The 21,343-nt window shown below is 46.4% G+C and overlaps 1 protein-coding gene across 1 annotated transcript in view; it reads right to left on the bottom strand.

Annotated features, from left to right (window-relative positions):
• plxna1b (plexin A1b) overlaps window positions 1–21,343 on the bottom strand; it is a gene marked incomplete at its 5' end in the record, with an annotated part of 155,234 nt that overhangs the window by 77,018 nt on the left and 56,873 nt on the right. The window contains 4 exons of the mRNA XM_079242272.1: window positions 2,280–2,379; window positions 3,345–3,498; window positions 4,786–4,909; window positions 12,012–12,112. Coding sequence (XP_079098398.1) covers window positions 2,280–2,379; window positions 3,345–3,498; window positions 4,786–4,909; window positions 12,012–12,112 — 479 coding nt within the window. The remainder of the gene's footprint in view (window positions 1–2,279; window positions 2,380–3,344; window positions 3,499–4,785; window positions 4,910–12,011; window positions 12,113–21,343) is intronic.

Genomic DNA, 21,343 nt, shown 5'->3' with positions numbered 1-21,343 from the left:
TTTCCTTCTGTGACACTTAATACATTTACTGCACGTACACCCCAAATCACACACCAAATGACCTGTGTCACTATCCAAACCAAATTGACCGTAGCAAGGAGAGGTGCTTCATGTGACCTTATGCACGCAGTTAAATCATTTCCAGACTATCCATCTTTATTAAATGCAGGGTTGTGAAACGGGGAAAAAAAAAAATCGTATGGAAATATTTAATTAAGGAGCAATCATGGCCGTGGGTGAATTTCTATTTCAATATCAGCAACCCTTAAACTGAATCATTGGGAATTCTAATTAGATTAATACAACTATGCAAATTTATGGCATTTTTTAAAGGCAAGGGCCACGACGTAATCAGCTGAGTAAATAAGCAGGAGGGGCGTGTGTTTTGGGGGATCAGAGGTTGGGTGTGTGAGAGTAAGCCATAAAGAAAACTGCAGGAACAAGTCGAGCTCTGTTTTTGCATTTTTTTTTTAAAGGCAGCATTTAAAGTACGACATACAGAAGAAATAAGTAATAATCTTATTAGAAAGCACAGGAATTCACTGACAGCTCATGAAAATTGTTTGCGATATAAGCTGTATTACAGGGTCTTTCAGGAACGCCCACCGTCTTCGCAGTGCAAAAGCTCCAAGTATTTTCAGTCTAAACCCATTAGAGGAAAATGTAGCTCTGTCAAGAATGACCAGGCATTCTGGAAACAGAACCTTCCATGTGACTGTGCAGCCATTATGCCAACGACATTACCGGTCTGATCTCATCAGACGCCACACACTGAGGCCCGGGGGGCACAGCATGCACGCAGGACGGAGTGCCAGCTCCAAATGGGGTTCTTATCTCAGCATCTCCTCGCCATCAGAGTCATTGGAGAAGATGCAACGTGCCCCGTCTGTAACTTCATTAAACATGTCCATTACATCACTCAGAGGATGTATTAGATCAGCACAGGGAGTGGATTTAATCAGAGTTCATTGGGGTAATATTTTCAAATGGGCGACTCTCTTGCCTGCATCACTTGTCGGACATTTCTCATGCTTCATTTTTTGATGGGACATCATGACTTATTGCACTCATTAGGAAAATATGTTTAGCTTCTATTTAATTATGTTTTTTTCCATGTTAACATGAAGCCATTTGTACTTGCAGGTTTTATATCTCATGCAAGACACAGCCTGGTTGGTAAAAAAGCACCAAGACGTAGAGCGTGCATCTAAAGGTCCTTGTGGGAGATGAATTAACCACAATTTGACACTGTAAACCACCACACCCTTAACCAGCTGAGCTAATCATCTTTATTATGGCGAGGGATTTGTGTACAAGAGCTGGGAAGTTTCAGGGGGGGGGGGCTGGGTTAAAGGTCACAATAACGGATTAGGTGTCCAAGACATTCAAGGCTTCAATGAGCTCTAAGTGACTCAGTGGGGAAAAGGTGTGGCTGTGCATGCATTTGTGTATGTGTGTGTTTGTGGACGATCCTCGACGGAGGGAAGCCAGGATGGAGCCCTGCGGTACCCCAGGGGCCTCCGAGCCATCTGCTGCCCCAAGGCTAATACCCCAGCAGACGTTCAAGCTTCTCCGGGATGAGCCACGGATTGACGGGGGGAGATATTATGCAGGGAGGGGTCAAGGAGTTAGAGGATTCTTTTACCCTGGAAGGGTGCATTGTGTGTGTGGGTACAACTGACCCCAGGGTGGGGCTCTGTGGGTGGTAGAGCTTCAGCAGAAGCTGGATTAAGAGGCAGATATGATTGGACAGAGAGCTCAGGGTATCCGGACTGTCATGGAGACTAACTTTCTGCAGTTTTATCACCAAACTGAAATGTTATCATACTTTCTGAAGTCTTTATATGAACAAAGCCCAGACTGCAAATCCAAGTTGGCAAAAGATCTGCAGCCATTTGTTTTATCAGGCGAGAACAACAAATGCCTGAAGTTAGTTTGTGATTGGGAGGAATTACAGCAGACCGCCGTGTAATGAGTCAATCATTACAGAAGCAGTGTGTGCTGTGGTTATGATTCAGTTACCATCTCATAACCTAATCGTTTCTCATTTGATTTTTCACTCCAACTGAAACATTAACCTCCCGCGTAGGTCGGGGGGGGGGGTATGGTAGAGATGTGCATGAGAGTGTATGTGTGTCCTTTGTGGAAAGTAACGTGAGACAGCCCATGGGGAGACTGGACAAAAAGCCAATCTCTCTGAAGACAAAAACATTTTTAAAGAGAAAAACTGAGGACTCAATAACCATAGAGCTAGAAGTGAAAAAAATCTCGTAACTTACGACTGGTGGACGCTGCAGTTGTAGAAGACAAAGTTGACGCTTGCGAACTTCTTGCCCGTCTCCTTGGACTTGAGGTAGAGCTTCACCACACGCTTGTCCCCTACATGAGACAGCAAAGTGAAGACATGCAGGGTTAGACTGCTCCCCACTTCACCGTCTTTAAAAGTAAGAATTTATTAAGTGATTTCATCCTGCTGTAGCACTTAATGCGACAATTTTCACTTTCCACTTGTTTGACCTCAACAGATTACACACACACACTGAGACGCACTGTAACTTAGCAACACACTTCTCATGTCACACCCTCGGTGGGGTGGCATTAAAAATAGCAGCACCAATCAGCGCTTGAATGCCAGAGATGATGAGAACACATAATGGGGCATAATGGGCCGAGCTGACGAACTTCTGAGTTGTCTCTTTGGGAAAACTTGAAGGAGACAACCTGACACATCTGCCGTTCTTTGAATGTGGATAACACGCCGGTTTCTTCTTTGTGGCGTGTCGGAAGTGGGCATGAAACCGGTGCGTAATCTTTGTGAAAGAAATAATAAATCTGTAAAGATGTGGATATTTTTAAATGTGACGGTAAAATGCATTGAAGTTTCTGCTTTGAAAAGGAGTTAAGAGCACAAGCAGTCATTTAGACGCAGGAAAACAAATAAAACGAAACTGACAACAGCGCATAATGCATGATAATGGGAATTCAAAAACGCTTCTATTTTCAGCATGTAAATCTGGACCACTGTGTGGGCCTGTGAGAGGGAACGTCGGCCATTATTGGTAGTGACAAGGAATTCTGAATATAGACACACGAAGCAAATCAGCTGCAACATTAAAATTCTGTCTGGACGTCTCCAGCAGCAACGCACAATAAAACCCCTCAGGAGGAGTCACCTCGGACGCTGGCGATTAATGTACAGCACGCCATGGCAGCGGCGGGGGGCAAACGGAGATGGAGAGAAAATAAAAGAAAAACCTAAACATGAATGTAGAATAACAAGCACAAGCCCCCTAACGACACCCTCCCTCTTCACCGTGACGTCGCCACCCTTTTATCTTCCTGACCTTTGTTTCTAGTGATCGGGGCGATGTCCCTGGCAGACGGAGACAGGCAAAAGATGTGTCCACCCTGGATCCGTCCCTCTGTCTCCACATAGTCCTCAAAGGAGCAGTTGACCCCCGCTGACAGATCGGGCACATTACGAGCCTGAAGGACCAGCTACGGAGAAAGAGAGTTAGACAATCAGTGCAAGATCAATGGAAGGACATGGTGTACATGGATTGTTATAAGATATGACATGAGGGTTAATGGGAGCTGGGAGGGAAGGGGCGCGAGGCGTGGATGTGTGACAGAACCAGGAATAAAATTTTTTTTTTTTAAAAATAGCCAGCGTTTGCCTGTATGTGAGTGTGTGTGACCCTGCAGGAGCGACAGTGAGGTTTATGTGCATGTGTTAATGTGCACGCTGACAGCATGGGAGCTCTCACACAAACAGACATATTTACAGCTAACTTAATATAAAGAATAAAAAGCAAATCAAATCCACACCCAGACATTAAAAAGCTTCATCGTTTTTGGAAAAATTTGGCAAATATTTATGAAGTTTCATCACTTCGGTGTTCACGGCAGTGACGTGAAAGAATGCTGCAGGATAAATGCGAACACCGCATCAAGCTGCCGGGCTGTTAGTGCTTGTTCAGCGATGTGTGTTTTAGAGCTTTTATCACTTTTCTATTGTCTCAGTTTCTAACACTAAAAAAAAATAAAAAAAGTTTATTTCACATAAACTGCTCTTTCTGTTTTGGCATATTGGATCAAGGGTGAAGAAAACACCTGGTAAACAAAAATATTCTGGTAAATAAGAATAGTCGCTTCTATTTTACTATTAAATAAATCATCAGAGACATGTCCTGCTTTATGAAACCAGTCTTCACCAGCCCACAGTGTGACATTTTGGGAAAATGCCACCCTGCTTCTTTCCAGTAACTAAGTACCTAAATCCTCCTACGACCACCTCTAAAGCCCGCTAATTAATCCATCATACGTTTGGCCTATAAACAGCAATGGATGTTTAAAGGCTGATTTTATGCCAGACTATTCTCAGTACGGACCAACCAGCAACTCCTTGATATCTCAGCTGGTGATGGAGACATTTAACAACAAACAATAAGAGATTTAACTTTGTGCAAACCTAAATCTCATTACATGAAAAGGTGACTTTCAGGAAGCAGATCCGTGGCAACGGCTTCATCCTGCTTGCAGATTTTTGCTGGTGACTCGAGTGTTTATCAAACAAAAAGTATCCAAGAGTGATATTGATCTTATCATGCAACTTTCTGCCCCCCCCCAAAAAAAAAAAAAATCATCCGCTGATCTCATAGCTGTCGCTTCAGTCAACAGATTCTTCATTAGCAAACTGCATTTCTAGTCCTACACCTGTTTTCTTCTAATGTCGTTTTAAACTTCTGTTTTTTATAGTTCACAAGCTAACAACAGGATACGTACCTGAACTTCAGACATGGTGACGGAGATGTTTCTGGGCTGAACAGTCAGCTCCACACACTGCTTCTGGTCGGAGGCAAACCTCTGAGGCTCCCCTGCTCGTTCACAGCGGTCCTTCCGAGAACATCTGGGAGAGTAAGGGGAAAAAAAAAAAAAACAGAAGTCACGAGGAGAAACAACAGAAAAGAACTGCTGACATAATCCAAAGATCGTATTAACATGTCGGACCGTCATCGCCATCATCAATAATACAATAAGCCCAATGCTTCCTGTAACTGATACTTCACATCATTACCTTACATTTCCTTTATTTAATTATTAAAATTATATTATTTTCACTGCGATACAACAACACAGTCACCCCTCATATTTTCTGTTCACAGGCCCACCCTCTGCAAACCTCTTGGAGATGTACGAGTAATCATTAAGGTTTCCTTCAACCGGTAAAGTGATGCAGTTTAACCGGCTGCATATCAGTGCTGTCAGAAATCCCCCTCCACCTCATTACAGGCAAACTGATTGTGCTAAAAATCATCATACAGCCCCGTTTTGTAGCACTTTTACTATTAGCTATTCATAATGCATTTGCTTCACCTTCGCACTAACAACAACTGGTCCCAGTGGTGAGAGGGAAGTGCTGATGTGGCACTCTGCAAGGCCTTAACAACATGAGGGAGGCAGAAAAAAAAAACCTAACTGCCTGTTCCATATAGCTGCTCCCTCATTCCCTCATTTAGTTAGCCTTCACTCACGCTCAGGAAGAAAACACTGTCGCCAACCACTCCCGAGACTCTCTGATGTGCACACACAAATACACACACACAAAGGCAGCAACAGAGCGATATAAAGGCACGAACATCTCGTTATAAAACTCCTCTTTTTCCAGCTCCTGTGGTGTGTGACTCTGTAAGTGTGTGTGAATGAGGTGTGTTCTTTTATCTAGGTGTCTAGAAACACCTCCACGTGTGTTAATGCTCGACTGTTTCTCGTTGGAAAGTAATGTGAGTCTTCATGAGAGGTGACGGAGAAGACCAGAGGGCTGAAACAAAAGCTTATAAATAATTTGCCTATTAATACGAAACGATAACGTCGACAAGAACCCTGGCCAGATTTAGCCCTGCTCGGTCGGAAATGAGCGAGATGTGTTCGAGGCACAAGGTCAACGTGCGCCCAAACGGCAGGTTATCATCAATTCAAGTGCTTAATGACTATGTGTGTAATTTCAAAGATGTTTCTCCTGAAATGGAGAAGAAAAAGCTGTGTGTGTGTGTGTGTGTGTGTGTGTGTATACCTAGAGGAAACATGGTTGATATGTACTTTAAGTTTAATTAATGCCAAAGTCCCGAAGCCTCCAAATATGTTTTCATATTGTGTCCACCTTCAATAACACACAGCTCTCATCACGCAATCCCCGTGGTCAAACGGGGGGTACGCAGAGCCCACAGTGTTCATCGCCATGGCAACACGTCATCGCTTTGATTCAACAAATCCAAACTACAATTTGCTACTCACTGTTGTATATTCTGCTGAACAGAACTTTAATGAAAAGTCCAGATGTACTAAAACATGTTGGTCCCTACAAGAATAAATGCCTGCATCGACTCAGCCGTGGCGGGCTGTTAGCACCACACCTGGACCTGCATTGGCGCCTCTGGCCGTGGCAGGCCGCTCTGCTGTCAGACATCTGCTCTGCACATGAACGCAGCATGCAAGGAGCAGCGACAGGAAGAGAGGCGGAGCCTAATGAAACCTGAGTCATTAGCCCCACAGGCGAGATAAACTTCAAGAGTGTCCGACAAGTTTATGATGTGCAGAGTCCAGAGAGAGGAAAGGCGGCAACTGATAAGTTGTTTCAGATTTTACAAGTTTAATAAACATTCCAGTAAAGATACTGATGACGAACAGCAAACGTGATGCGTTGTAACGTTAAGAACCGGCGCTGAGGCTACTGGAGGCTAACGAAGCGGATACAGCTGAGCTTAAAGTGTCTCTATGATTCACATTTCAGTCTAATTTATTTTAATATGCAAGTCTAGAAGGGCAAGAAATAATCAAGCATTTTTCACAAAGTCATTCGTTCATTTTGGATCGATCGTCTCAGATCAGCCTCTGGCAGAAACCAGCCGACAGAGGAAGCTCCGCCCTCTGCCTGCGGGATGCGTCTGATTGGTCAACTGCTAGGAGTAGTTATACTGAGCAGTGAAGGTGGGCGTGGCTTTCTTCTCATGAACATGCACAACCTAGAAAAGATGACCAATCACTGAGAAGTCACTAAAGTTTCAAATTAGAAAAAAACTCTCTAAAACAAATCTTTTCCATTCCCACGGAAACTGAACGTAGAGAGTGCTGGAAAGCTCAAACTGGTGTTTAGGTGATAAAAAACGGCATCAGTCATATGTCTGATGAGTATTCAACACTGTCACACTGTAGAAAATTCAGAAAAGTAGAAATAGCATCATAGAGCCGCTTTAAACAATGTGGGTGATGATCTATGCAGAGTAATGCGTTAACCACTGGTTGACATTTCAGATGAGCCTGAAAGTATTGTTAAAAAAAACCCAAAAGGCAACGGAGGAAGATTTTAACACTTAAACAATCAAATAAAGTTACAGGGAGAGGCTGACGGCTCCCTGAGCCGTCACCTTATCGTGGTGGAGGGGTTTGTGCGTCCCGAAGATCCTAGCAGCTATGTTGTCGGGGGCTTTATGCCCCTGGTAGGGTCACCCATGGCAAACAGGTGTCTAGGGGAGGGACCAGACCAAGCACGGCTCATAGACCCCTATGATGACGACTAACCTGGGCATGAATGTTCCCTTGCCCGGACGCGGGTTACCGGGACCCCCCTCTGGAGCCAGGCCTGGAGGCGGGGTACAAGAGCGAGCGTCTGGTGGCCGGGCCTTCGCCCATGGGGCCCGGTCGGGCTCAGCCCGAAAGGGTTACATGGGCCCCACCTCCCGTGGGCTCACCATCTGCGGGAGGAGCCGTAGGGGTCGGGTGCAATGTGAGCTGGGCGGCAGCAAGGGGCGGGGACCCTGGCGGTCCGATCCCCGGCTGCAGAAGCTGGCTCTAGGGACGTGGAACGTCACCTCTCTGGTGGGGAAGGAGCCTGAGCTTGTGCGCGAGGTTGAGCGGTTCCGACTAGATATAGTTGGACTCATCTCGACGCATGGCTTGGGCTCTGGAACCAGTACCCTCGAGAGGGGCTGGACCTTCTTCCACTCTGGAGTTGCTCATGGTGAGAGGCGCCGAGCAGGTGTGGGCATTCTCATCAGCCCCCAGCTTGGTGCCTGCACGTTGGGGTTTACCCCGGTGGATGAAAGGGTAGTTTCCCTCCGCCTCCGGGTGGGGGGACGGGTCCTGACTGTTGTCTGTGCTTATGCACCGAACAGCAGTTCAGAGTACCCACCCTTTCTGGAGTCCTTGGAGGGAGTGCTGGAGGGTGCTCCTTCTGGGGACTCCATTGTTCTGCTGGGGGACTTCAATGCTCACGTGGGCAATGACAGTGAGACCTGGAGGGGAGTGATTGGGAGGCATGGTCCCCCCCCTCTGAACCCAAATGGTGTTTTGTTGTTGGACTTCTGTGCTCGTCATGGATTGTCTATAACGAACACCATGTTCCAGCATAAGAGTGTCCATATGTACACCTGGCATCAGGATTCCCTGGGCCGCAGTTCAACGATCGACTTTGTAGTCGTATCGTCGGACCTGCGGCCACATGCCTTGGACACTCGGGTGAAGAGGGGGGCGGAGCTGTCAACTGATCACCACCTGGTGGTGAGTTGGCTCAGATGGTGGGGGAGGAAGCCGGTCAGAGCTGGCAGGCCCAAACGTGTTGTGAGGGTCTGCTGGGAACGTCTGGCTGAGTCCCCTGTCAGAGCGAGCTTCAACTCCCACCTTCAGCAGAGCTTCGAACATGTCCCGAGTGAGGCGGGGGACATTGAGTCCGAATGGGCTGTGTTCCGTGCCTCTATTGCTGAGGCGGCCAGCCGGAGCTGTGGCTGTAAGGTAGTTGGTGCCTGTCGTGGCGGTAATCCCAGGACTCGTTGGTGGACACCAGCAGTGAGGGATGCTGTCAAGCTGAAGAAGGAGTCCTATCGGGCCTTCTTGGCCTGTGGGACTCTGGAGGCAGCTGATGGGTACCGGCGGGCTAAGCGGCATGCGGCTTCGGCTGTTGCCGAGGCAAAAATTCGGGCATGGGAGGAGTTCGGCGAGGCCATGGAGAAAGACTTCCGGATGGCTTCGAGGAGATTCTGGTCCACCATCCGGCGGCTCAGGAGGGGGAAGCAGTGCTCCATCAATACTGTGTACAGTGGAGGTGGGGAGCTGCTGACCTCAACTCGGGACGTTGTGGGTCGGTGGAGGGAATACTTCGAAGACCTCCTCAATCCTACCAACACGTCTTCCCATGAGGGAGCAGAGCTGGTGGACTCAGGGGTGGACTCTCCTATCTCTGGGGCTGAAGTCGCTGAGGTGGTCAAAAAGCTCCTTGGCGGCAAGGCCCCGGGGGTGGATGAGATCCGCCCGGAGTTCCTTAAGGCTCTGGATGCTGTGGGGCTGTCCTGGCTGACACGCCTCTGCAGCATCGCGTGGACATCGGGGGCAGTACCGCTGGATTGGCAGACTGGGGTGGTGGTCCCCCTTTTTAAGAAGGGGGACCGGAGGGTGTGTTCCAATTACAGGGGAATCACACTCCTCAGCCTCCCTGGTAAGGTCTATTCAGGGGTCCTGGAGAGGAGGGTCCGCCGGATAGTCGAATCCCGGATTGAGGAGGAGCAGTGTGGTTTTCGTCCTGGTCGCGGAACAGTGGACCAGCTCTATACCCTCTCTGGGGTCCTGGAGGGGGCATGGGAGTTTGCCCAACCAGTCTACATGTGCTTTGTGGACCTGGAGAAGGCGTTCGACCGTGTCCCCCGGGGGCTCCTGTGGGGGGTACTCCGGGAGTATGGGGTACCGGACCCCCTTGTACGAGCTGTCCGGTCCCTGTACAACAGGTGTCAGAGCTTGGTCCGCATTGCCGGTAGTAAGTCGGATCCGTTTCCGGTGAGGGTTGGACTCCGCCAAGGCTGCCCTTTATCACCGATTCTGTTCATAACTTATATGGACAGAATTTCTAGGCGCAGCCGAGGTGTTGAGGGGATCCGACTTGGTGGCCTCAGGATTGGGTCCCTGCTTTTTGCGGATGACGTGGTCCTGTTGGCTTCATCTGGTCGTGATCTCCAGCTCTCGCTTGAGCGATTCGCGGCCGAGTGTGAAGCGGCTGGGATGAGAATCAGCACCTCAAAATCTGAGACCATGGTCCTCAGCCGGAATAGGGTGGATTGTCCTCTCCGGGTCGGGGGTCAGGTCCTGCCCCAAGTGGAGGAGTTTAAATATCTCGGGGTCTTGTTCACGAGTGAGGGAAGGATGGAGCGCGAGATCGACAGACGGATCGGTGCGGCGTCTGCAGTAATGCGGACTCTGCGCCGGTCTGTCGTGGTGAAGAAGGAGCTGAGCCAGAAGGCGAAGCTCTCGATTTACCAGTCGATCTACGTTCCTACCCTCACCTATGGTCATGAGCTGTGGGTCGTGACCGAAAGAACGAGATCTCGTATACAGGCGGCTGAAATGAGTTTCCTCCGCAGGGTGGCCGGGCTCTCCCTTAGAGATAGGGTGAGGAGCTCGGTCATCCGGGAGGGGCTCAGAGTAGAGCCGCTGCTCCTCCGCATCGAGAGGAACCAGTTGAGGTGGCTCGGGCATCTGGTCAGGATGCCTCCTGGACGCCTCCCTGGTGAGGTGTTCCAGGCATGTCCCTCTGGGAGGAGACCCCGGGGAAGACCCAGGACACGCTGGAGGGATTATATCTCTCGGCTGGCCTGGGAACGCCTCGGGATCCCCCCCGCAGAGTTGGCAAATGTGGCTGGGGAGAGGGAAGTCTGGGCTTCCCTGCTTAGGCTGCTGCCCCCGCGACCCGACCCCGGATAAGCGGCAGAAGATGGATGGATGGATGGATAAAGTTACAGTTGTGTGAAGAAATATAATTCAGCATTTTAGTTTAAATCCATTCTGATGATCAGCATCTCAGTAAAAATGTTTCTCTGTGTTTTCAAAATCCTCTTGCTCTTAAATCAGGACTCTGATCCTGCAGGCCTCAAGCCCCGCCGTCCTGCTGGTTCTAGCTGCACCTGACTCACATTACGGGTGAGTGTGCAGAAACCTGATAGCAAGCTGTTGGATCCTTTTTATTTGTATCCGGTTTGTTTGTTTGTTTGTTTGTATTTGTCAGGAACTTTGAACACAACACGTTATTCTCAGAGGAGAAAAGATGCATTGTAGCAGATTCAGCCAGCTGGTCATTTCCAGCTGCGCTCCCAGGACACGGTTCACACATAAATACAGTAAATTACAACAGTACAAATAAACAGCACCCACCACAATAAAACTACATACAATACAAATAAACAACATCCCACCACAATAAAACTACATAAACACATCTCCTAGTTAATTTCCTGTTGTACAGATTTAATAGGAGCTATTCAGATGAAGTATTAACAATCCTCTTTATATTCCATGAGAAGTTCTCGGTAAATCATTCTGTGTTGGAGAAAGGGGAAATATCCAAAACCTGCAGGGCTGTGGGCCTCCAGGACCCCTGTTTAAGACCCCGTCTTGAGCTTCAATGGATAAGTAATGACTGTGTCTGCAGGGGGTCCTCGTCATGTAAAGTATGTCTGTAAGGGTCTGCAGTGACCCTTCCTGATGTGTTTAGGAAACCCTAACATAACGTCTGCATGGACTGTACTACTGACTAAAGGAAAGCAGTTGTTAGATGCCAAATCTACTGAAATGAAAAGTTTGCTGCATTTAGAATATTTCTAAGTTCTACAACGACAAAAGAATCATTTAATGATTTCTTTTTGCTCAGTTGATGTCTTCTTGTTCCACCACTGGCTCTGCTCTTTGACGGCATCAAGTTGTCGCATTCCTCGTCAATGATCCTGTGATGAAGGCATCAGCGCGGCAGACCCGCGTGTGAAATTTGTTACGAATGAACCAGAGTAATACCTGCAAAGTCCCAATCTGTCTGCACACATGGACGTCAGATGATAAGCTGCTCTCGGCCACTCAGGGGAGAGCTCCCACTATGAAATGATTCGCTGAGCACTTCTCTGAGAATAATTTACCACCAAATGAAGCAGGGTACCAGGGTGCAGCGGGTTAATGTGTGCATGAGTGTATGGAGTACTTACACATTGTGGAGGACACACCAACCACAGTGAGGGTCTCTGGAGCCCAAACACTCCCCACAAGTAGTGTACTGTTCGCAGCTCTCCACTGGAACCCTTACAACCTGCAGAGGCAGAGAAATCAGAGACGAATGATCAGTATCCTTGTAATCACACCAGAATTAAACTGCTAGGTTTACGCTAAATTTGACATTTATTCACTTTCAGACACGCTCGACAAACACTCCGTGTGTGTTTGTGTCTGTGTGTGTTCCTGAGAGACAAACAGGGAGCTAGTTGGAGGAAAATGCGTATATTTGCGGATGTGTGTGTTCCGGTGACTGATTCCAGGTTCAGCGGTGTGTGACAGCCTCCAGTCAAGCATGTTACATGAAAGGCCTTGCAATGCATGCTGGGATGCCTGACAGGTGGCGGTGGCAACAATACTTTGATTGACAGGTGACCTCAAAAAGCCAACAGGGGCAGAGGAGCAAAAGGATGGAGCCCAGTGTATCAGTATATGTGCGTTACAAGAACTAAAAAGCCTTGTAGCATCAATACAAGTCGACTCAGTGTGTGTGTGTGTGTGTGTGTGTGTGTGTGTGTGTGTGTGTGTGAGCATCACCTAAGCCATACTGGATGCAGAAGCGTGTTGATTGGCTACAGATGTTTCTGATGAAACAAGATCAAGTGTGCAAGTTTAGCCCTGCGCTCCAGTTAAAGGTGATGACAGATGGTTCACAACACAGCCCCAGTGGGTCTTCAAGTGTGTGTGTGTGTGTGTGTGTGTGTGTGTGTATTTCAAGATATTCACAAGAGATCAAATGTGTTTCAACAGGCAGTGTGACTGGCAGTAATGTGGCATATGTGCACCGAAGTAGCAACATGTGCTGAAACGGTGAATGTCGACGCCACGTGCAACTTTTCTTCCCAGACGGAATTAAAGCTGATGAGGCGCCTGATCCCTGCTTTGTTATGATGCTGTGTGTGTGTGTCTTTACATGAAAACGTTACAGTAGGCGCCTTTTAAAAGCTGACCAGTGAAAACCACACCATGTAAAAAAGACTTTTACATGGTGGACACACACAGATGTAAAGCTTTGTGGAGGTCGGGACTATTTTTTTACAAAGAGGGAGACAAAGTGATGTGTGGAAGGACAAGAGAAGAGGAAACATTTAGAGGGAAAGGAGGCGTCGTTTCCCGTGAGACAGAAAGCAGGTGGTCAAAGGAATGCAGCTGTGAGGGCGGGGGTCCGCCGTGAAGTCCAACACTGAACAGAGGTCGAGCTGACACGATGAAAGTCATTCAGATTCGGAGCTACTTTGTAATCAGCCGCCTTTCAGGCTTCTTGATGCTCAAGCAGAGAGGCGACAATAAGGAAACTTGACATTGTATGCCGCCACACTTTTCTCCATTTCTGCCTTTTCTTCTGTAAATCGACTCTTCTCTTGGCTTTCTTTGTTCCGTCTGCTTGCCTACAATCACCATCCTTCTTTGATCATCTCGTTTCATTGCTTTTATAGACAGAAACAAGCAGTTGCTCCTCTGCTCTAAAGTCGATGGAGAACTTGGTACAGTAGCTTTCTGGCTGGCGTCGCGCCAAGAGACAAAGACAGATGAAATGATGCAAATGAGCAGTAGGAGAGGGCTGGAGGGGAAAGAGAGGGAGGAGGTCATCTACTGGAAGTGTGGGCTGGATGGATGAATAGAGGAAAAGTGTAATTGAAGACACACACGGGGCAAATTGGCAAGGACGTTGAGCTGAGTGGATGGGATCTGGTGGCAGATGCCTGCCGTGTGTTGCCGTCAAAGCCAACACAAGTCTCACTCTCGTCTGAAAGAGGTGCCAAAAGAAGGATGGAGTAAGGTATGGTGGGGGGGGGGTGTTTGCACAAGGAGGACAGAGAAGAAAGCAGCATGATGGCTGATGGATATATGGATGATGTGAGTGGATATCTTTCATTTTAATTATGATTCAGTCTCAGAAAAAAACGGGCTGGAATGCATGTTTCTTTTCTCATCGCTGATGCCAAGCCATTACTGCTCTCCTCACCATAAATCATTAAGACTGTGATTAAGGACAATGATCCACATAAATCATGTTAAAATTATAAGTCCTTGGTGGGCTGGCATAATCTTATCACTGCCCAGTGTAATGATAGATGTGAGCCATTGTTCGCGATTGTTGCTGAGCTCATGGTGCTGCAGACACTGTGTGAGCCGTTTAGTGGCGGTGTCACAAAGCTGTTAATGTGGCGACGGGGCCTATCATGGTTGCTTTTCCCAGTGGGGATATAAAATACAAGGAGCTGGGAAAGTACTAACTGCAAGTAGATCCAAAAAATGAGTGCTGGTGTGTGTGTGTGTGTGTGCCTGGAATAATGCCTAACCACAGACACACACACTTCCTCACACCCTCCTCTTCCTTTCTTTCTGGATGGCTCTTTTAATGAAAGCCAATTCCAGACAGTGCGCCACATTACTCCTTTAAATGACCTTATAAACCAAGCCCACCATCTCCTGCGTCTTGCCTCTCTCCTTATTTACAACTGCATCTGCTGCTGTAACTCACTTCTCCTCCTTGCTGCTCCTCCCCACGCTGTCAGCCTTCTACCTTGACCACAACGCAGAGCCATGACATCTCCTTTCTGTTATAAACTTTCCACCTTTCCTCTCCAATCTGTTTTTACAGAGCGCTATCACCTGCCTTTAAACGTCCAGCTAACAGGCTTTGCAACGGTCACCCCCAAAACCCAGAGGAACCGTAAAGCTTTCAACGCAGCTTTTCATTGGTTGTAAAATCTAAAGACATAAAAGGATTGGCCTTGTTGCGGCTTTTTTTTCTTCTTCTCAACATTTCAAAACATAATAGAAGAAGAAATAAAGAAGGAGGGGACTTGTGGAAGAACCTCCTGGTTGTTATGAAGAAGAAATCACCATTTAGGTTCAATTATTTTTGCATAATTGCTCAAAATCTGGGCTAATAAAACAACTATGCATACTACAGCTTATTTACACTTTGTGATTTGTGGCTGTAGTTAAGACTAAAAGAAATGTAAAACTGAGTTTAATTAAACTAAAAATGAAATGTAGAAGCATTTCCCTGCAGGCTTGTTGTATTTAATCATCAACAGCTTAGAGAAAAGATGGCAAAGAGGAAAAAGAGAAGGGTGGTCACCTGTCTTCGTTGTTCCGTGACCTCTCTGTGAAGTGGCATCAACCACGCCTGTATTATTTCAGTAACCATCAATCAGTCTGCAACCTCTCCTGATTTCATCTGGAGTGGCAGTGAAGAGCCATGTGCACGGATAAAAATAAATAAAAATCGATAAGCGACCGACACAGCCACTAAATGCCCAAACATGCCTGAGAAACTGGCATGGCGGCAAACCCAACTGGGCTCCGTTTGAGCTCCAAATGGAGCCACAAAACATTTAGCCGCTGTCACTGATGTCGGCTTTTTGCTGTTGTTTCAGCTTTAACAGAGTTGTTCCCTGCCAAAAAAAAGCTCCCTTAGAAATGGAAGGGCTACCTACCCAGAGTTAACCCTCAGGTGTCGTGTAAAAACATGGCTGTGCAGAGAATATCCCTTCCAGCTCCTCCAGCGCTGCCGTACCTGCTCAGAGCCAGCGTGCATGTGTGAGCAAGCGGGGGGTCGTATCAAAGGCTGGGTTAGCATGTGTGCATTGACTGGATTGTAAGGGGCTTAAGAGATCAATGGCAGGCTATGCTAGGTTTGATGTGTTGACTGATTGCAGATAAGCATGGAAGCAAACAACACTGGCAGAGTTTGGCACCGACAAGAAAGGAGCGAAGCTGAGGGAAGGGGGAGGAGACGGAGTGCATGTAAAAGCTGTTGCTACTATAATCCAGAGATTACAATGGCACGTACCTCAAGCAGGCCTGTTTTTACCAAATTAGGCCTTTCAGTGACAAGAATACCTTCCTAACTGATGAGTTTTATCTGCCGTTTCCATTCATGTAACTCCATTCCAGAAATGTGTGGAAATGTTGGTGTAATGCTGTCCTCACGCTGCCGTACGCCTGCAGCTTCTTCCACCTGATCAGTTCTGCCGTTTCTCTCCTCTATGATTCATCTTTTAATCTTCTTCCTCAATTTCTCGTTTGCTTCGTTGTTTTCTCTACTCTGAGATATTGTTTTGATCTTTTCATCTGTACACGATCCCGACATAAACAAGACGCAGATCAAACAACCTATTTATTTGTCCTTTTTTTTTTATGCATGCATATTGTGAGTTCAAGGGCAATAAAGATGACAACTGTGATTTCCATTCCCTACAGAAACAGCGACGCGGTAACACACACAGACTACATGAATGCACACTGCCCAGGAAAACCAGCCAATATAGGAGCACATTCACATGAAAAGAGGTAAACAAATCTTTTTACTGTGAAGCTGCAGATATGAAATCCGACAGCATCAAACTACTAAACACATTTCCTTGTCCTTTTTCATGCTGACCGACAGTGTTGTTAAAAGGAAAAGTTTTGTTAACAAACAGGAAAAGAAGCTGACTATAAAAGTGCAGCAATAAATCTGCAAAGTGGCTCCAGACACAAAACAAAGAGGGTAAAAAAGTAAGAAAAAGTAAACTTTGAAAAATAAAGGTGTGTAACCCATCCCTCTTCATCACCGCCCTCATCACACAGACATTCCTATTAACTCTTAACTCCCAGTCTGTGTGCAGCCATTTGTTCGTTTTACTCTGGTCCTAGAAGCGGAATGAGAGCAGAAAGAAAACTGAGACAGAGACAAAAGATGAGACAGAGATTGAAAAACTGCAGAAAACAAAGAAGTGGAACACAAAGACTGTAGCCAGAGAAAAGGAGTGAGAAAGAGGTAAATGTGGCCGGCGAAGGTAGACAGGCCTAGGGGTCTTCTAATTAAGTGAGGATAGGAGAGGCCGTCTGCCTGGTAAATGACTCTGTCACTTTAGTAAATGGACTTTGTGAGGAGTGAGGAGCCACACAGCTGGCATTTCCATTAGCACTGCCAAGCGAAGCCCCACCATATACACAAGCAGAAGAGAGCAGAAAGAAGAAAATAGGGTGAAAAAAGGAGGACAAATGCTGCTTTTCTTGATTTGCTCTCAGAGCAGATGATGTGCGAGTTGCACCTGATAGATGTTTGGATGGATGCTGTATGCGCAGAGCTAGCAATGACCTGAGGAAAACAGACCGTCTGATTAGCTTTGCGCTGATAGATAGATATATACACATGATTCCAGGAGCCGAAGGAAAGAGAGACGTGTGGAAAACAGCCTCAGTCAAAATATTTAAGTTAACTTTTCTATAATTGAACAGGATGACTGTGATTTATGTGTAAAACTGAAAAATGCAGGAAGGTTTGTGGCATTGCTTCAAAAATACTGCATGAAACGTTCTTTTTCCTGTAAAGCAACTCAAAGTGATCTTTGTAGCTTTTATAGAAGTTTCTCCAGAAGATGATGGAAATCTGTGAAGGTTGCCATAGCGAGCGGATCATCTTCATGCATCACGATGGTTTGAAAAGGGAAGTCTATGAACCTGAGATTTCTTTCTTTTTCATATTTAATAGTTCAGATGAATACTTCCACACGGAGTTTTTACAGTTAGAAGTATCATGTTGTTGCTTTTGTAAAGTCTGGCAAGTAGACGCCGGTGGAAAACCTGCCATTCCACTTCTCAGCTCGGCTTTTCCCCATTCGCTGCTTCATAACGGGGTCTGACGAAGCCTGCTGAGCGGGAATCTGAAAAGAAATTTGATTCAATTTCAAAACAATCCCCTGTGCTGTCATGCATGAGCAACACTTCATTGTTCTACTCAGCGTGGCGTCTGGTTAAGGCGCAGGAGTTGGTTCAGTGTGTCACTCGGAGCAGCTATGCGGGCCACGCCAGCTTTTGATTGGCCTCATTCCATGACCATCCGTCAGAGCTGCATCCTTCCGCCACAATCAGCGTCAAGCAACAGGAGGACCGACTGTATGGCCAATTGATAGAGACTCAGAGTAAAAGGGAGTAGGGGGAGAGAGAAACCATTAACCTCCCTATCCATCTCACCCCCTTCTCTAACTGTATCAGTCTGCTCTATCACACCATCCGCTGGGAAAAGATGGCAGAGTAAAACAGAGAAAGATGAGAGAAAGACAGCTATCTAGTGGCAGCTAGGCTTCCATTAAGACTGATAACATCTTGCACAAGACAAGTGTCTAAACACACTTTTCTCATGATGTGCACACACACGCACACACACACACACACACACATTCAAAATAATGTGAAAAACCACAGGAGAATGATACGAGCGGAGAGGAAAGTGAGAGGAAAGATGAGAAACACAATTAAGAGAAAGAGATGATGGGATAAGTGAGATTTGAGACTGAAATCGTCCCTCTCCGGGTTATGAGAGCAACTTGTTCAATTTTCTTTCATCTCTTAAGGAATTACTATTATTTCTGTTGTTTTTCCTCCGTCATGTCAGAGGAAAGAACGTCTCAGGCTGGAATGACTTGTTCCTTGTTGTCATCTCATCTGATGATTATTTTCTTGATAAAAGTGATAAAGAGTAAGCCAACAGTCCAGCTTAACGGTGGACAATTAGAATAGAATCGAAAGCAAACATGGCGACCGCTTTGAAAAGCTGCACTGCAGTAAGGTTTCACTCTTTTACGCCACACCTGACTCTTTCCAGCTCGAATAACAGATGATCTGTCCTGGAAGAGATTTGTGTATCTGTAAAGTGGATCTGATTTATTGGAGATGTTGTGCTTAGAAACGTGTTTATTAAGACGTGGATGTGTGTTTGACATTCTCTCTGCCTGTTTTAGGGAACTTGCACCTTCTTATGAATAATGAATACACTAAAGCACATGCATGACCTGTCCAACACTTCTAACTAAAAGTCCTCAAATGCAGACACCCACATGCATGTCGGTGTGTGCAGCAGTGTGTGACGAGCCATATTGTTAATAATGCACCGTAAGCGCTCAGTTCTTTGCAGAGGAGGTGCTGTGATGGCTTGAACTCTTGTAATTGAGTGCCATACACCTACATGGCTGCACCCCAACCAACGCCAGCACCCCTCCCTCGTAGTTACTGTACTCTTGTCTTCGCCTCACTGGATAAGGTCTATTAACATTTACATAACAATGACCATCTCCACGCTCAATGTCTGTGTGTGTGGAGTATAAGGACTCACTGAAGCTTTACACACTGTCCAGCCAGGTGGTGGAGAAAATGAAATTGGAGAGCTCGTAAATCTAAATGAAGAGGTTGGGGGGGGCTTAGTGTGTCTGCTTGGTGAACAAAAGCAAAGAAAGGAGGAAGGAAACCCAGGAGATGCTAGCTGGACATGTCATGTGCTTCTTAGTCTGCCGGTGTCTGATTAATGGTGAAAAATAAATCTGAGCTACTTCGAAGTGGCTTGATGTAGTTCGGGGAAACATCAGTCGCAACTGCTTATAATGCATGTTGATGTCAGTCGCTGCTAATGTGTTTGCTAACGGGCAGCGAAGCAGCAATATGTGAAAGTAAACAGATCAACACATAAACAGAGGATAGATTTCTAATGAAACCCTATGGGTAAGATATTAGTTGATGAGTCCGTGTTCTGAGACCCACCCACACAAAGCAGAAGATTGTTTCCTTTTGTTGGGACTCAAACCAGCAGCTTGTGAACGGCTTAGGAATTGTGTGTGTGCACGCAAATCCATGTCCATGTTTCGAGAATCTTTAGAGGGATGAGAGTCTTGGTAAAATGTGGAGAGGGACATTTCTTTCAGATGCTGAATGGAAAGACAGACAATAGTCTAAGTGCTCTGATTGGACAGTCCCATCAACGTATGCAGGGTAAAGCAACATGGAAGAACATGAGATACATCAGGTGTGGGAGATATAAGCTCATGCAACAGCAGCATCTTTATCTCATGATACAGAAAAACCTCAATGTTGGACTTTTTCTATTCCCAAGATGCTCAAACTCCTTCAAATCTGAGCTGCCATCCAACACTGGAGATAAGAATCCATACTTCCAGCAATTAGCCAGTGCTGCTCACTGCAGCGCTCTCATATGTGACGGCTGTCATCAAAATGCAAGGTTTTTATTTATTTATTTATTTATTTTTAATTGCTTTATTTATTTATTATGTTTATTAAAAATTTGTGAAGTCATATGTGTACGATACTGAGGCACACAAACGGAAAGAACAGCTGCAGCATCCAATGCAGTCGCCGTTTTGCTCCTTTTGGATATAAAACTTGAAGAAATGATCTGATGAGACGTCTGGACTGAGCCAAGACACAGCCAGAGTTTTCTGCAGGAGAAGGCTGGTTTGGTGTGATAATCCTCTACGTGAAGCTTCACACATTCTCATGCAGACAACTTCAGAAACGTTTCTAACCTGGACAAAATCTGTTCTCATTTCTGTTAACTCCAACAAAGTGAGGGGATCTGCAGGAAGTGTGTGTGAGCAAAGTTTCAGAGGGTGCAGATCTACGCCGCCACATCTGCAGATGCGTTTTAGAGAAGGACATACAGTGACGGCAGAAAAAAAAAACAAAAAAAACCACACAAACTGCTCTAAATTTTCTGTAATAACATTGTGTCATCAAACACACACACACACACACACACACACACACACACACACACACGTGCAGCAAGCCCTCCTCTCCTGCTGTCATATCCTCCATTGATAATAATGACAATGATGAATCTAGCTGGAACGGAGCGAGTCATAAATCACCAGGCTTTGCCCCCCAACTCTGACTCGCTGCCTGGGCGAGTGTGTGTGGGTGTGGGCAAGGATAGCAGGGTGGGGGGACTTGTTGTAGGCTACGCATCAGTGGATATGTCCACTGACACCTTAATGTGCTCGGCACAGCCAGTGCTGCTCACTCCCGCAGGCAACCAGCTACACACACACACACACACACACACACACACACACACACACACACACACACACGGCTATGCCCAGCAGAAAGGCAAAGTGCGTTTCCGTTTCATGAGAATATTACAGGAAAAGGCGAGCATGCAGCAGCCCTCATGTAAAATAACTATATTGTTTGTGTGTGTGTGTATATGTGTGTGTGTGTGTGTATGTGTGTGTGTATGTGTGTGTGTGTGTGTTACTGTATCATCATCTCTTAACTCAAAGCCAGCACCCTACCCCTGCTCCTCATTTCCTCCCCCTTCCACTCATCCACCCATCGTTCTCTCAGCTCTACAATTTTCTACCTCTGCCTCCCTTCAAGAAAGAGATGTGTGTGTGTGTGTGTGTGTGTGTGTGTGTGTGTGTGTGTGCGTGCGGGTGGGCACCACAGCGATAGTGGGAGATCATTAAAAATATGGGAA

The sequence above is a fragment of the Telmatherina bonti genome (assembly GCF_933228915.1).
Source record: "Telmatherina bonti genome assembly, chromosome: 6".
Taxonomy (NCBI): Eukaryota; Metazoa; Chordata; class Actinopteri; order Atheriniformes; family Telmatherinidae; genus Telmatherina; species Telmatherina bonti.
This window is presented reverse-complemented; position numbering and strand designations above follow the sequence as displayed.